The sequence below is a fragment of the Berkeleyomyces rouxiae genome (genome assembly GCF_048999995.1).
Source record: "Berkeleyomyces rouxiae strain 22BRR77 chromosome Unknown BrBRR77_ptg000003l, whole genome shotgun sequence".
In the NCBI taxonomy this organism is placed as follows: domain Eukaryota; kingdom Fungi; phylum Ascomycota; class Sordariomycetes; order Microascales; family Ceratocystidaceae; genus Berkeleyomyces; species Berkeleyomyces rouxiae.
In genome coordinates, this window is record NW_027396493.1 from 2,811,074 (window position 1) to 2,827,025 (window position 15,952).

At 51.8% G+C, this 15,952-nt stretch overlaps 5 protein-coding genes across 5 annotated transcripts; 4 read left to right on the forward strand and 1 right to left on the reverse strand.

Moving 5' to 3' along the window:
- Positions 1-1,508: 1,508 nt before the first annotated feature.
- On the forward strand, positions 1,509-2,201 carry BROUX77_003959 (uncharacterized protein; the record flags this gene model as incomplete). Its single annotated transcript, XM_073748668.1, has 1 exon — positions 1,509-2,201. One exon carries the CDS (start codon positions 1,509-1,511, stop codon positions 2,199-2,201), a length of 693 nt encoding a protein of 230 aa, XP_073606384.1.
- Positions 2,202-3,699: 1,498 nt separating this feature from the next.
- Positions 3,700-4,389, forward strand: BROUX77_003960 (uncharacterized protein; the record flags this gene model as incomplete). The annotated part of the gene is made up of 1 exon (XM_073748669.1): positions 3,700-4,389. One exon carries the CDS (start codon positions 3,700-3,702, stop codon positions 4,387-4,389), a length of 690 nt encoding a protein of 229 aa, XP_073606385.1.
- A 630-nt stretch (positions 4,390-5,019) lies between these two features.
- Positions 5,020-7,018, reverse strand: BROUX77_003961 (uncharacterized protein; the record flags this gene model as incomplete). The annotated part of the gene is made up of 2 exons (XM_073748670.1): positions 5,020-6,278; positions 6,352-7,018. The coding sequence occupies 2 exons, from the start codon at positions 7,016-7,018 to the stop codon at positions 5,020-5,022; spliced, it is 1,926 nt and encodes a 641-aa protein (XP_073606386.1).
- A 2,785-nt stretch (positions 7,019-9,803) lies between these two features.
- BROUX77_003962 (uncharacterized protein) lies at positions 9,804-10,875 on the forward strand (the record flags this gene model as incomplete). The annotated part of the gene is made up of 3 exons (XM_073748671.1): positions 9,804-10,260; positions 10,321-10,584; positions 10,646-10,875. 3 exons carry the CDS (start codon positions 9,804-9,806, stop codon positions 10,873-10,875), a joined length of 951 nt encoding a protein of 316 aa, XP_073606387.1.
- Positions 10,876-13,495: 2,620 nt separating this feature from the next.
- Positions 13,496-15,050, forward strand: BROUX77_003963 (uncharacterized protein; the record flags this gene model as incomplete). The annotated part of the gene is made up of 2 exons (XM_073748672.1): positions 13,496-13,927; positions 14,106-15,050. The coding sequence occupies 2 exons, from the start codon at positions 13,496-13,498 to the stop codon at positions 15,048-15,050; spliced, it is 1,377 nt and encodes a 458-aa protein (XP_073606388.1).
- Positions 15,051-15,952: the final 902 nt, after the last annotated feature.

A 15,952-nucleotide genomic window follows, 5' to 3' on the forward strand; every position in this document is an offset into this window, starting at 1 on the left:
CTTACCGCCGTGTGCGTGCTGTAGCCAGCGAACCAAACTAGGAAGATCGAGATCAGCGTTTGTCGTTTATTTCTCGGCGCGCGTCACCTCCCATTTATATCTTCCGAGGCAGTGAGACCCAGTTAAAGGCCCTTCGGTCAGGATAATGTAACTATTGTCCTGCAGCTGCAAAAGGTTCCGGTCCACGGGCCAAGCTGATTTCACGATTCACTTGCACTGCCCAATTCAAGCAGAGAGACTTAGCAGCTATCGGTCTGGGGTTCCCACTTTGTGCCGGAATCCACCAATTGCCAGTGGACTTCCGTCCCTCTGCGCACCACAAAATGGTGGTAGTTCAGGGATCCTTGGTCGGTGTCGAGTTTTGGCGTCGCTAAAAGTAGTGGGCAAGCCCAGGTACAGGTACAGGCATGGGTACCGGTGCAAGTGTGGGCAAAGGTATAGGTATAAGTAGAGGTACAACTGGAAGTATACTGTCGTATTGCTAGCTAACTATTGCAAGTATACAAAGTCGCCGCGTTCGAGGGGGCTTACGAATTCCAGCGGGCGAAGCAGTTAGCGACTCTTTCTGTGCAAGTAGTACAAACACAAGATATGCATAACACAGCCAATTGCAACGGTGAATTTCAGCCCGTATTCATGTAGCTATGCACCAAGTCGCGAGTTACCTACCGGTGGGTTCTGCCTGTGGTTGGCTGTCTCTAGCTCCATACTCGAAGAGTTGTTTGTGCTCGTAACTAAACCACTAACTAGTCCTCGTACTAGTTGCTCGTCCTTCTTGTTATCTCAATTCATCCCCCTTACCGAACCTTGGCTCCACCTATAAATGCCCTCCCGACGGCAAATCTATCGTGCATCATGTCCTTTCCGGATTTACGGAGGCTTTCCCATGATAGCTCTTCGCGGCTACGTTTCCAGCTTTCTGCTCATGTCAACGCCAGGAAAAATTAAAAAAGAAATCGTCCTAAATCGTCCTGAGTCTTCACGTGCGAACGAGGACTGTGCGTCCAGCCTCCTCCACACTGCCCTCGCCTCCAGAATGGGGGTGAAACACACTGGTACCATGTTCTCGAAGCTTGGAAGCCTATTGCTAGTCCGGCCTTAATATCAATCTTGTCGCAGACTGGTCCAATATCAGTCAGTGTAACTCGACAAGCACAACCTGACACTCAGCTCCAAGCAATGGCAGGTATCCATAGAGAAAAGCGAGTCTCATCTCTTTAGTCACGGTCATCTCTAAATCCGCAATACCGACCTTCCACGGACTATATAATCATGGCGGTGTTTCCATCAAACAAGTTCTCCTTCTTCTTCTTTCGGTCAAGCCACGGTCTTCGTCTCTCTCTCTCTCGTTCTTTCTTCTCTACTCTCCAAACAAGCTAGTCTTGTTGTTTCTTTCTTTAGCCTATACTCTCGTTCATTATTCTGTTGCCTAAGCCAACACTACACGGTTACCGATCTATCCTACGTATTAAGATCTACACTCTTTCTTCACGTACGTCCTTGTCACAATGGTTTCCTTCACTGCCCTTCTGGCCGCCGCCGCCGCCTTCAGCTCCGTCACGGCCACCCCTGTAGCTATCCCTGATTCACCCGTCAACACGACCGAAGTTGACCTTGAACTCATGAAGCGTGCCGGTACGCCCAGCAACACCGGCTATCATAACGGCTACTACTACTCATGGTGGACCGACGGCGGCTCTGACGTCACCTACACCAACGGCAAGGACGGCTCTTACAGCGTCAAGTGGAGCACGGGCGGAAACTTTGTTGGTGGTAAGGGCTGGAACCCCGGATCCGCACGTACCATCAACTACTCGGGCCAGTACGCCCCCAACGGCAACTCGTATCTGGCCGTGTACGGCTGGACGACCAACCCGCTGATTGAGTACTACGTTGTCGAAAACTTTGGCACATACAACCCGTCTACCGGCGCCACCAAAGTCGGCACCGTCACGGCGGAAGGCTCCGTCTACGACCTCTTCACCACCACGCGCGTGAATGCCCCGTCCATTCAGGGCACCGCCACCTTCAAGCAGTTCTGGGCTGTGCGCCAGTCCAAACGCTCCAGCGGCAAGGTCAACACTGCTACCTTCTTCAATGCCTGGTCTGCGCATGGTATGAAGCTGGGCACGCACAACTACCAGATTGTCGCCACCGAGGGCTACTTCAGCTCGGGATCATCGTCCATCACCGTGTGGTAGAGAACTATAGAGAGGGAGGGAGGCAGAGCAGGAGAGGCTGCTATGTATATACTTTTATGCCTACTCCGGTTCAGCGCGTTTTGCCGCAAGAATCCGCCATGCCTCGGCCGAGTATGCGGACAGACTGTCCATGTGCTTTTTGTCTCGGCAGCTTTTTTTTGGCTTGGCAGCAGCACCACCAACAGGCCTGTGTGTTTTGTCGTCAGCACTGTTTTCGATGGGCGCTATACTTGGCGGGCCACCACAATGTTTGAGCGGCATCGCTCGGCACAGCTGCATGTCACATCAGTTTCATAACAGTTTTGGTTGCAGTGGTTACGCACGCGATGGGAAACTAGCGGTGATGACTGTGTGCGCCTTTTTTTTTTTCTTCTTTTCTTCATCTTTGTTTACCATCACAATGGCGATTATATACTGTTTTTCTTCTTAAACTACCATTCTGTTTAAAACAGTTGGCTAATATTTATCCGTTACTGTAACCCTAATGTTTCCCCGTGCATCTCCATGTCACTGTAGCCTATCTGGATCTTTTTTTTTTTTTTCGCTTGACCCACTGTCCACCAGGCCAGCCAATCAAGCCGCTCACATCTCACGATAGTGCGCCAATAAGCAAGAAGGGACGGGGCTTTTCGGCTCGTCCATTCTCTCGCTCCTCCGTAAACTCTGCTCCCATCCATTCATTAAGCATTAAGCGCAAATCAGTCATTTGTCGTGTGCCGTTGCTTTTCTGGGGACGCTGCGCCTGTGGTTGGTGCGGCATGGGCGCTTGAGGTCCTGTGCGGCTCTGCTTTGTCGGTTCTTTTAGCTTTTGTCCATTGGCTTGTCAATGACGCATGTTGATGCTGATATTTGCAGAGGTCCTTTGTCCTGCTCTCCCGCACCAGGAATGCCGCTGCGAGCCGGCCGTTATCTATATCCCCAGTGCTGATATCACTATCGTCGTCAGTCTTCCCTCCCCCTCCCTCCCCAAAAGGATTGCCAAGACTTCAGGATGGGGATGGCTTTTCAGTTATCCCCTCTCTTCAGTGTGTCAAAGCGACCCTCGCGAGTCCCCCCCCCCAGGTTTTGACGCAGTATCTGGAGAAGGGCAGGGGAGAGCGATAAATAGAGCTCAAGGGATGGCCTTATTAGGCCCTTCTGGCCAGCCTTCAATGGCAGCGCTTTTTCTCTCAGTCGCTGAAGTTTATTTTTGTGTCTTGGCTTCTGTCACTAATTCTTTTTTGTTTCTGTACATTATTCTTCGCACTCTTCTCGATCTCGATACCAACAATCAACAAATCTGGGGATAAACAACCCAGCCGTCTATCTCCGTCTGCCATCAGTACAACCAGGACGACACAACGAAACAACTGAACCACGGAAGCACCAAACTTCATCTCTGACTACAACGCCCACACAGTCTTGGATTTCAACAAGAAAACGAGCGCCTTTCAAAACAATGCCTGCGCAATAGTTGCCATCAGCACCACGTCACAACAAGAAGAACCGTGGCTTCACAATGTCCGCCAACACCGGCACTGAAGTTGTCCCTGACGCTTCATCTTCTCTTTCAACTTCAATCACTACCGCGTCCGAGACGGTCGCTGCCACCATAGCTTCTAGCAGCGATGCCAGTAACAGCTCCGTCTCGATCGGCGCCGTAATTGGAATGCTGGCAGGCGCCCTTTTTCTCATTGGCATGGGCGCATTCTTCGTGGTGCTCAGACGCCGGCGCCTTCGTGAAATGGGCATTCACGATTCCGAAGCACACCTACACGAAACCGTGGAGCGCCCCCCACCACGGCCCGCCACCATTATTGAAATCCACCATGGCCGCCGTAGACGGCAACCTCGCCCTGAAGAATGGGTTGAGCCGCCGCCTACCTACCAGGAAGCCCACGCCGATGGCGTTGTGCCTGCCTACGAAGAGCAGGAGTCTGGAAGTGACCAGGACGATGACCAGAGAACTGGCGGCTCAAGGTCGCCCTTACACAGTCCACGAAACCCGCTACGCAGTCTTAGCCCAATTCACCTGCGCAGCCCCATCAGCATTCGCAGTCTAAGAATGCCACGAACACCAACGATATTGCGCAGTCCAGCGCGCAGCCGTGTGCACAGTCCCGTGCATAGTCGAATGCACAGTCCAGTCCGGAGCCCGGATGCAGCCATGACTAGGCAGCGAGATATTGAGGGAGATACGACGAGATGACACAAATTGTTACAGCAAAATACCAGCGTTTTTGATTTATTTAGCCAGCGATGTAATCCAACTATTTAGTACCAGACTATTCATTTTGTTCCGGAAGCAATACAAACACATTTACAAATGTACAGCTAGTCCATTTAGTTAGCTACATGAACTTGCTCTTACAATTTGTACCCCACGACCCAGCGCCTTATCTTGACTTCTGTTAATGATGTCCCCGTCTCGGGCTTTGTCTTTTTCATTCCGAATTAGCAAACAAGCAACCAAAGCAATGCGTGGGCCATGCCGCTCTGGTCCAGAGAGCGCCCAAGCACACATCACAAGCCAAACAGATGCCCCAGACTGGGGCAAAGACTACAGGCGGAACAGCTTCCCCGAAATGGCCAATGAAACAGGCTCGTAACGTCTACAACGTGATTGGCACTTGGGGGTTGTCTATAGGGGCCAAGGCAGTCCGAAGCGCAAGCGACCATGGCTTCTAGGGTCATGGTGGAAAACCCTCAACACAATGGACACAATGACGACTACAAGAAGTTTGGGACGTGGCTTTGGCGAAATGACATCATCAACTAGGGGCTGACCAAGACTAAAACAAAAGAGATACAAACAACTCGAGCACCACCTGCAACAACTCTAATTCTCATCCGGTTTCGAAATGCCCTCTTCGATCGCCAGAATCTGGAGCGCCAAGAAGCGTGAATAATATCGGCACAGTGACAAGTTACCTCCATGATACCAGAATCCAGGATGGCCCGTGCGTTGCCACATCAGGCGCATCTCACCCTCCTTGTTGAAACCCCACACATCACTGGTCACGCGATCTGCAACGTCGTCGCCAAACGTCAGGCGTGTCTGCGTTCGCATGTTCTGGTAGCCTGTGGCGAACACAATGTGATCGGCCTTCAGTTCTGTGCCATCGTCAAACACTATGCCGTCGGGTGTCACACGCGAGATCTCATGCCCGTTCTTGACGCCGATGCGCCCGTCTGCAATCAACGCTGCTGCGCCTACGTCAATATAGTAGCCGCCGCCGCGCTGGAAGTACTTCATAAACAGTCCTGCGCCGTCAGGCCCGCTGTCTGTGCGGAAGCCCGCCTTCTCCAGGCCTGCGAGCATCTCAGCGTCCATCTGTCGCTGGCGCTCGCAGATGCGCACCTGCCCGGCCTTGAGCACGGCCACTGGCTGGCCATGCAGCAGCAGATCGGCGTCGTCGACGTCAGGGCCCCCCTCTTCGTAGAGCCCGCGCAGGCCAATCTCGGTGATGGCACGCGACGAGACGACGTGCGTCGAGCTGCGCTGCACAAGTGTTACTTTCCAGCCCTTTTCGGCAAAGTCGTGCGCAATGTCGTGCGCTGAGTTGCAGGCGCCAACGACAACAGCGTGGTTTTGGGTGCCTAAGCTCCCCGACGCGGTGGGCGCGCCGCGGAATTCAGAAGAGTGGCTGACAAGACCTTGAAAACTGGCTAGGCCGGCTATCTCGGGCATGTTCTTCTTGCCGGAGTGACCAGTAGCTTGGACCACATGGCGCGGGTGGAAAGTACGAGTTTCAATTGTGCCGTCGGCAAGGGTGCGTTCAACGATAACTGTCCATCTTTCAGTAGCGTCGTCCCAAACAGAGGACTTGAGGGTCGTCTTTGCCCAGACATTTAACTCCAGTAGCGTCGCATAGGCCTCAAAGTACTGGGCTAGCTTGTCTTTGGGCGTGAAGATGGGCCAGCTTGGGGGGAACGGCATGTATGGTAGGTGATCGTACCAGACTGGATCGTGAAGCACCAGCTGGTGGTAGCGCTTGCGCCAGTTATCACCAACGTGCTCGTTCTGGTCAATGACCAAGGCGGGGATGCCGACCATTTTAAGACGGGCAGCAATGGTCAGGCCCGCCTGTCCAGCACCTGTACATTAAGACAAACTCAGAGTTAGCTTTACAGGGACACAAAAAATATTGCTGGGGGCGCTAAGACTTACCTAAAACAAACACCGCTGGATCCGCGCCATTTTCAAACTCGGCTTCGGCGGCTCTTCTCTCGGCCCAGTTCTTGCGGCCAGGCTTACCGCCATGCTCAACACCGCGGGGTCTGTTGCCGTAGATTTGCTCCTCATGGCCGTTTATGTCGGCCAGGCTCGTGTACAGAGTGTAAATCTTCCAAGTATTTCCTTGGCGGATCAGCTTGGCTAGGCCTTTACCCTTGCCCAGCACAGTCTCCAGGTGGAAGATGAAGCGCACGCAGGCCAAGTCTCCTTCGTGGCTTTCCATGCGGTCAAACTGCGGTATGCGCGCAGGCGCTGACTCATCGAGACGGATCTCCAGGAGACGGAATCCATTCTTGGACTTGGCTACACCTTGTAGAAATTCAGTGATGTTATTGGGGCCGTGGGCGGTACGGAACTCCCATGACAGCGCGAGATGGTCTCTCCAATATCCCGACTCGGCGAAAAGGTTTGCAAGACCGGCGAAATCTTGCCGGGCTACGGCCTCGTTGATAGCCTTTACAGCGACGGTGGCAATGGCCTTAGGGTCCGCGGTATTAGAACCCGGTGCATCAGCATCTTTAGACAGAGGGAATGTAGCGATGGGGATGTTGATGGAGCCTGGGACGGTCCGCATAAAAGATGGAACTTCGACTGCAAGCATGATGTCAATGGATGTTTCAAAAAGTAAAGCAGTGTATGGAAAGAGATATCAGAGTGCGGAACGAGTTACTACTTTTGAGACATCATCGCTAGGCGCTCTCTACTTTTATATGTTATTGCGCAACTACATTGGGGCTTCATCATGACGGTTATGGACGTCTTGGCTCGCCTGAACTTTCCCGATATTCACGCGCTGTGTTCAAGCATCGGCAAACACAACCCCAAGTAACTCGTCATTCTCCAAGACTCTCCCCGCAAAATGGCAAAGATTTGCAGCCTTTCAGTGTATTACCTCGTAAACGAATTTTGCCAATGGATTCCGTAGCCGTCGGAGTTTTGGCTATTGCGGGGTGTTTGGTTACCGAAGTAAGCTTTATTAGGGTTACAAACACGTCGTTGAACGACATCACGTGCATGCGTACTTCTTAGGGTTGATGAACCGGTGTTCTATGTATGGGCACCCTTGTAAAGCCACTCGGCTCCCCCCTGAAGGGAGCTGTGTAGTTCCGTGAGCCCGTAGATATGTCTTCCTGTCATCCGGCTGGCCTGGTGCAACATGCCAGGGGCTGCTTTAATGATGCTGCAAGTGAAAGATTTTGCGGACATATCTCCAACTCGCAAAAGGGGCAGAGACCTAGGGGAGAGCAGTGATCAGAACAGGCAAAGACGGAACACGAAATGCAGAGAACAAAGGCTGTATTCAGCGGATTTGGATATCGAAGGTCTGCTGTTTTGGGGTCGCTGGTACCTGGGGTTCTAAGAGGCTGGCTCCGGTAGAGCACTAACTAGTGGGAAGAGGGGAGTTTTGGTGTGATGTGATGTGATGTGGTGTGCATGCATGTAACAGAACAAATGGCAACAGAAAGGCTTGTTTTCTTTCGCGGCTGTCAGACTCTCCAACTCGAAGCCCGTTATTGCAGTATCTAAGCGACTTACATCGAGACAGCCTCGCCTTTATGTCTCTCTGGTTTACCCACTATTACTAACTGGTGTTCAGTTTACCACCAAAACACAACACGGAATAGATGCTGACACCCACCCGCGTGACCACGCAGTCAGTATCTATGCTTGCCCCTCTTTTCTCCCTGGAACGCTTGCAGTTTCTATACAAGCTTCGTGGGGCCTGTTGATGTTGGCTAAGAATTGCCCGAGTGAGCGAGAGCGGGCAGGCGGCTGGGATGTCCGAACTGTCTTTGCTTTCTTGGATTCCATGAGCTAGTTATGCACACGAACACTACCACCTGGAAACTATGTAGTAGCGCAGCCCCCACCCCCCCATTCTTCCGATAATGGTGCTCAAAACCTCTGAGGTTCTTATGGAATCTTGCTATGGACACGGGCGGACGCATTGTCCGATGGTCTTGACATGAGTCTGTGTACCCCCGGGCCTCGTTTTGGTGGGTATTCTAGAGGCGGCATATCTCCCTTCCTCCTGTGATATCTCCAAATATGTATGTTGCGTCGCTTTGTATGTGTAGGAGGCGGACCCCTTCTCCGCCGGATGTCTCTTCCTGTCATAGTTGCACGTCCACAAGCACTAGTCAAGGCATGACTGGCCAAGACACACTTATTCGTCCGGGACGGAAGTGAAAATTTCGAAAAAATGTGTCCATCGTGCGATACCCGTACCGCATGCGTAGGACGAGCCTCTTTCTTATATTTCCTAGTTTAAGCGCCCCAGAGCCAGGTGGCCTGCCACTTGTCTGCAACCATATTCTAGGTAACTGTTACAGTACTACAGCCAGGAACACAAGCAGCTGGGTCTGGCTTCATCATCTTCACGGCTCTCCTCTTTTCTCTCGCCAATACAGCACTGCGATGAGAGTTCTGTGTGTCTTGCGATACTCTCTCTGCCTGTGATTTTGCTTGTCTGGACTTGTCTCCGTACAGCCCATCCACACATAAATTCGATAAACTAGACACAGAATGCGGAGAAGCCTTCATCCGCTTTGGGAACAAGCGCCTTCTTCCAGTTCAAGGGAGCTCCGGCCCAAAGGGACCACCACCAAATGTAGCACAGCGCAATAATCCTGGGGTAAACGCAGTGCAGGCTTGATCAAGCAGGTTGCGACTTTGCAGGCTGGGAAGACACTTCAGTGAGGGACTTCATTGGGCATAGGTACAGCGAATACATGATTTCTGATAATGAGCTAACTAGCTGTAGTTGGAGAAGCTATGCATAAATTGTGCAACACTATGTAGACAAGTAAGTACTAGTACATGGCCGTATAAGTCATTGTGTGTAAGTATAGACACATATACTTGTAGCAGTACATAGACGCTCAGTTGCCACACTAGCTCACAGCGCGTGTCTATGTAGATTTGACCAGGTCATGAACTTATCGGGCAAGGAACACTGAAGACGCTCGCTCTGCTCCCATTCATAGTCATGCTCACACTCAGGCTCACACTCATCTTGTACCCGTCTTGTTGGGGTTGGAGATACTGAGGCTGGTAGCCGCCTCCTTGGTCCTGGCTTGGGCCCTTAGCTTGGGTTCTAAGTCTAGCTTAACGGGAATCTGACGGTACTTGTTCTTTAATTGCTTCTAACTACCTATAAGAACTTGATGCAGTTCCAAGTTTGGGGAGTCTTGATAATATTAAACTACAACTACCATTCTTGCCATTGCCATTAGTCCTTGACTAGTGTTTTTCATATCCCCTTTACACCGCTCTTACATCTGGGATATATCAACTGTCTCTGTTCCTCTTATTCCGTTGCTCTTCATTAATACCATCATCCCTTCTCTTCCCTGTTCTCTTTCTTTTAATTCTTCTTTCTCAGAATGCATTCCCACTCTTCACACGACAATCTGTCGTCTAAACCATCCGTCGAAAAGCACGAAAACATGGATTCCATCGACCACAACAACACTGCCAGGACCACCGGCTTGGTCCACCCAAACACTAACGGCACCAGCCCCCGCATGATCAACACCAATGGCGTCAACACCGATCCGCTGGAGCACCAGCGAACCTACGGTAGCATCAACATCACACCGGAGATGTTTGAAGAGCTGTATCTTGCCCCTAAGAACCGCGTCCACGGCCATCTGCGCCAGACCTACGGAAATCCCACACCAGTTGCTATCGGTGGCTTCATCATGACCACAACACCTTTGTCCATGGCACTGCTGGGATGGCAAGGCGCTGGTGGACTTGTGGCTCCAGCAAACGTCGGCACGTATCTATGGCTGGGTGGACTGCTGTTGTTGTTGGGTGGCATTGGTGAATGGATTCTTGGTAAGTTGCTTGATCGGCAGTATTGATGGAGTTACTCACCTTAACTAACCCGCTTCTTAGGAAACACATTCCCATGCACCGTGTTCATGACCTTTGGCGGTTTTTGGCTCACCGTTGGCACAACTTTGATCCCGGAATTCAATGCCGTCGGAGCCTATGCCACTGATCCGTCCAATCCAGCGTCAGGTGCTTCTAACCCAATGTTTTTTGCTACTTTTGGATTCTTCCTGGTATGCATGACCTTGCTGTCGTTCGTCTTCATGCTTGCATCGATGCGCGTCAACATGTCCTTCTTCATGGTCTTCCTCACGCTGGTGTTCACTTGTAAGTCTTCCCATCTCTACATGCGCTTATATCTGTATGTGCGACTAACATGCTGTTGCAGTCGCCTGCCTTACTGGCTCCTTTTTCAGAGCCTCACAGGGACACGCTGCACTTTCGCTCAGACTGCAGCATGTCGGCGCTGGCTTCCTCTTTGCCACGTCCCTGTTTGGCTGGTGGATCTTTCTTGGTCTCGTCCTGTCTTCTGTCGACTTCCCTGTCTCTATCCCCATGGGCGACTTGTCTACCATCTTCAAAGGCAAGGCCGATCGTGCCAAGGACCATGTGGTTTAAGAGGCTCATGAAGCCAACGTCGGAAGGATGGAAATTTGAGTGCGTGTAACCCTAGACGATGGGGCTCAGTGCTGGGATTATGTTTTGAATTTGGAGTAGTTGGGGTAAGGTAGAGTTTTCATTTTTTTTCTTTCATTTTTGGCTTGGAGATGATAGGAGACAAGAGCATGCAAATGGGGTTATGCAAATAACGGTTGACCACAGAAAACAACAAACAAACGACGTTGAAGAGTGGCATGAACAGGCTGCTGAATAGCTTCTACATTTACACTACAATATAATAGCAGGAGCACAAAACAGCATGTGCTTCTGTGGCATTCTGATCACGTAACTGTTCACTAACAATGAGATGCGGCTACATGGTCCGCTACTACATGTAAGTCTGGACTCGTTCGTTATACCTGAAGTGCCTACACTTGTAGAGTACATGCGGGGGATATGCTTTTGTTTCCTTCGATATAGGCACCACTACCTGTTTAACGGTGATGGAATAATATATGAAGCGTCACTCTCCTCACTATTATTGAGTCATAGGTAAAGCCGAAGAGGGTTGAGACCCCCCGAGGATGGAGTGGTAAGGTGAACCTGGAACCTGTGACATTCATACCGAATAAACACCTGAATATATTTCCAGGTCTTTGATAAGGCTTTAAGTGTTGCCTCATCCTTCTATGGCCCGATGAAACTCGGACGTCAAAATCTATGACGATGACATAATGCTGTAGGCTAGGTAATAGAATAACGCAAAACCGTTTGAAGAACAATATTGATGAGACATCAGTTCGTCAATTCTGCTCCACACTAGAAGGAAAGGTCATTATATGGTATGTGAGGATATCAGGGAGTTCTTGTCAATTTCAATCTGTGGTTTCTACACTTCTATCAAAGTAGGCTGGTCTACTCACAATATTAAACTACACAGAAAACCAAGTCACAAAAGCTCTTAAAGCTGTTCAAATTGTCAGTCATTGCAGGAAACGCCAACAAAATGCCGGGTCTCTTAAGCGGACTCTTTCAAGGCCACCAGTTGCGGTAACAACACCCAGGCCGGTTGCCCGAGTCTCATGATGATTCAAAATGGATGATGATGGATGTCTTTATCAACTGTTCTAATCGACCTGAACTGACTTTATTTAGCGGAAATAACCTACATAAAAAAAGATTTACAAGCCCGGCCGTGAGGCGGACATGGGCTTTTTGAGGCCTTTCCAAACATAAGAAGACCCTGATAATCGGGGCCTACCGACCCCCGCCGATGAGCTTGAACTCCCCTGGCGTAGGACAACTAGTGAGCGGCTTGACTTGACTTGACTTTATTCCACGTGACTAAGCTACATGAAAAGCATTACACGGTCCGCCGTGAGGCGGATACAGGCCCTCTCGGGCCTGCCAAACATGAGAAGACCCTGGTCATCGGGGCCCGTCGACCCTCACGCGAGCGTAGGACAACCAGTAAATGGAATTCTGCATGCGACAAGGAAACAAGTAACAAAAGAAAAAAAGCACATTCCCCAGATAAACCCTAACCCCCACAAGGGGTTGACCATCCCCACCAACATTCGTTCGATCGAGAAACGTGGCTAGACACAAAGTCGACTATCAAAACCAGCGTGGCATGGAAAACCCCGAGTCGTTGAGCGGGTGAAAAAAACATGCCAGGTGAGCCTCCGGAGGCTAGGAGCGTATCTTTCCGCTTTTCGAAGTGGCTGCTGCACTGAACCATGGCTGAGGCCCGATGCAGTCTCCGAATGCCACAGCAGGACAAAGGAAAGACAAAAGAAAAAGAAAAGAAAGTGATAGACTGTCTGAACCTTCAAAGGGACAGTTCCGAGTTGCGAAGATGGATCTACGAGTTGTCATGTGTAGAGGTGACGAAGGGCCGGCGGTCGCGAGGAGGGTGTCGTGAAAAGAGGGCGAGTCGACGGCAAGGAAACCGCTTAAAGTTGGAAGAAAGCGGACTCGGGCTTCGCAGCTCGTTGTCGTGTTGAAAAAACAAGAATGGCAGCAACATCGAGATCGTGTTGCTGTCCTCATGAGACCCTCAGCCTAGGCTCGAGGGGGGGGAGGCCGACCTCAAAGGTACCCCCCCGAGGGTTGTAGGAGGGAAGGTTAACCTTTGTCCTACATGAGACAGTCTTTGTTATGTCTGTGTAACACTGAACAAAAGCTGATGAGCGAGCAAAAAGATAAGTTTCACTTGTTGACCCCAACCCGATTTGAACGGATAACCTTTTGATCTGGAGTCAAACGCGCTACCGTTGCGCCATAGGGCCTCTTTGTTGATATCAACATAGTTCTTGAACCAGTATATATTCTCTCCCGCCGTCAAAAGTTTTCTTCGCGGAGTGTGGACCACTGGTTTTTCGGAGCTTGGGGATGGTGCGCCATCCCGAACACACAGAAACGATGGGCGTGTCGAGCGGAGGACTTTAAATTTCCGTCCCGTAACCAATCCGGCGTCGTTTGATCTTAGTGATTTTGGTAGACGTTAAATATAGTCAAGTCAAGTCAAGTTTTCTTCGCAACAATTTTCGCGAGAACCACCATACTGGTAACAGTCAATCAGCGAAACGACCACAGACTTACAAGAATCAATCGAGAACAATCCCCTTATCCAGAAATGGAGTGCGACGATGCACCAGGAAGCGCCCAGGTGGCGCGACCCGCGAAAGACCAGCCCACGACCAGCGCAACGGACGCGCACATGGAGGTCGACATTGAGATGGTCAACACGAACGACGTCCAGCCAGAAACCGAGACCGACGACGCCCAGCAAGAGACTCCGACCAGCTCGTCAATGGAGCTGATGATTGTCGACAAGCCCGACGAACAAATCGAGAAGAATGAGGGCTCGACACCGTCCAACACCCCCAAGGAGAACGAGAAGCGTGGGGCGGCCACCGAGAAAGACCGTAATCTCGCCATGGCCAGAAAGCACATCGCGGGAGAGATGAAGAAGATAGAACTGCGGGCTGAGGCGTACCTCTGGCTCGCAGAAAAGATCCCCGAAATGTGCAACGAAGCCGTCGCCATGGCTAAAGGCGATGCGAACGTGAGGAAGCTGGTAGGACACGTGTCCTAGGAGTTCAGAACATGCTCCAGAAGCTCCAAGGTGACACTACCCCTGCCCCTCCAGGCAACCCTAAGAACGACAAGCAAGGGTCTGCCAAAGCCCCGAAGCCCACACCGGGTTACACGAACAACAACAATAACAACAACAACAACAACAGGAGCTACGTAAGCACCGCGGCAGAGGCCGACGGTGGCAAGGGATAAGCAGTCACCCTGAAAAAAAAGACTGCCCCAAGCCCAAGACAAAGACACCGACAACAGAGGAAGAGAAGAAAGTGCGAGTTTTTGTCCGAGGACCAGCGGCCGCAAATGAAGCGGACGCCAGCAAAGAGATCGCCAAGGTCCTTGGCGGCAAGCCCACCGAGATCCAGGTCAAGAAGGTGAACTCGGGCTGGGCGTTCTACACGACCAAGGGTGCAGTGTCAGCCGAGAAGCTGAACCGCGTCAAGGAAGCGTGTGGGGCGAAAGCGTGCGAAATTGACAAAAGATGGATGCATGCACGCATCACTGGCCTATCAGACTTCTATGTCGTAGGCGGGAACGGACCGGTGACCAAAAAGAACGAAGAATGGTTCATCGGGCAGATAACGGAGCAAACCGGTGGAGAAGTGAAATCCATCAAGTGGCAATTCGCAACCGAGAAGTACATGGACGCCACACTCCGTATTGCAGGGGACCTACCCGAGGGCCAGACCCTCCCCAACAGTGTGAAATTCGAGGGGAGCTCAAACCCGGCCACGGTCAAGAAGTGCCGGACCCCCTCACTGCCGCTGTGCCGTACCTGCTGGGCGACACACCCGACAGCGGGGTGCAAAGAAAAGCCACGGTGCCGCCTGTGCGGGAGCGCAGACCACAGAGAGGGGCAACACGCTGGATACCGCGCCGCATGCATCGTGTGCAAGGCTCCGGACCATTCAGCAGGGGACCCCGCTTGCAAGCGAGGCACTCGCCCGGATCGCACGACCCCAAAGCCAACGGAAAACACGCCAGCCAACCCCCAGGACGACAACCAGGCTTGCAAGAGAAAGAGACTTTCCCCGACGGAGCAGCCGACTCCGCGGCCCGAGGTCATCCGAGAACGCTCCCAGCGAGATGAATGTTAGGGCACCTAACAGTATGGAGCGTCAACGTGGGAAGAGGGGGGCCTAACCATGAACTGGCTCTACGCGAAGCCGTCAGGCAACGGGTAGACGTCGTGTTTGTGCAGGAGCCCTGGATTGGACCGCGTAAGGATAAAACGAAGTTCCACTCAGAATTCACTCTGCATAGCCCGAGACAAGGATGGTTGGATCGACCACGGAGCATCGCCTACGTGCGGAAAGACATCGAGACACTTGAAACACATCAGGCCCACCCGGACCTGTGTTCAATCCGCATCAAGACGACAAAGGGCGTGCTTCGGCTGTTGGGAGTGTACAATGCGCCGGAGAGGTGCTTGCGAGCCGGTGAGGGATTGCAAGAACTGATACGTACAGAAAAAGAACACGCATGGGTTGCATTGGGAGACTTCAACGCCCACCACGGTACATGGGACGCCAACGACAAAGAAAACAACGACGGGATGACCCTGGAAAATTGGCTGACTGACCAAGGGCTGACTGTGCTGAACCAGAGGGACGAACCAACGCACAGAGCCGGGAGGGTGATAGATCTGGTCGTGGTGCCACACGCGGCGGTAGTGAAATGGGAGACCCGCATGAAAGTTGTTCCCGGAAGCACAAGCGACCACGAGATACTCGAGCTAGAGATAGAAGCGAGAGCGTCTCGAAAACGACCAGAGGCAAGGTGGAGACTAGGGAAGATGGATATAGAACGTTTCGTGGCGGAGTGCGCAAGAGAGAACAGCGGCCTGGAGTGGCTGCTCACCGGTAGCGGAAGCGGAGCAGACAGAGCGGACGACCTTGCCGGGAGACTAGCCGCAGCAGTGGGAAGGGCACTGGATGTGTCGACACCGAAAACACCACCCAACACCGACCTCAAACCATGGTGGAACGAAAATTGCAAA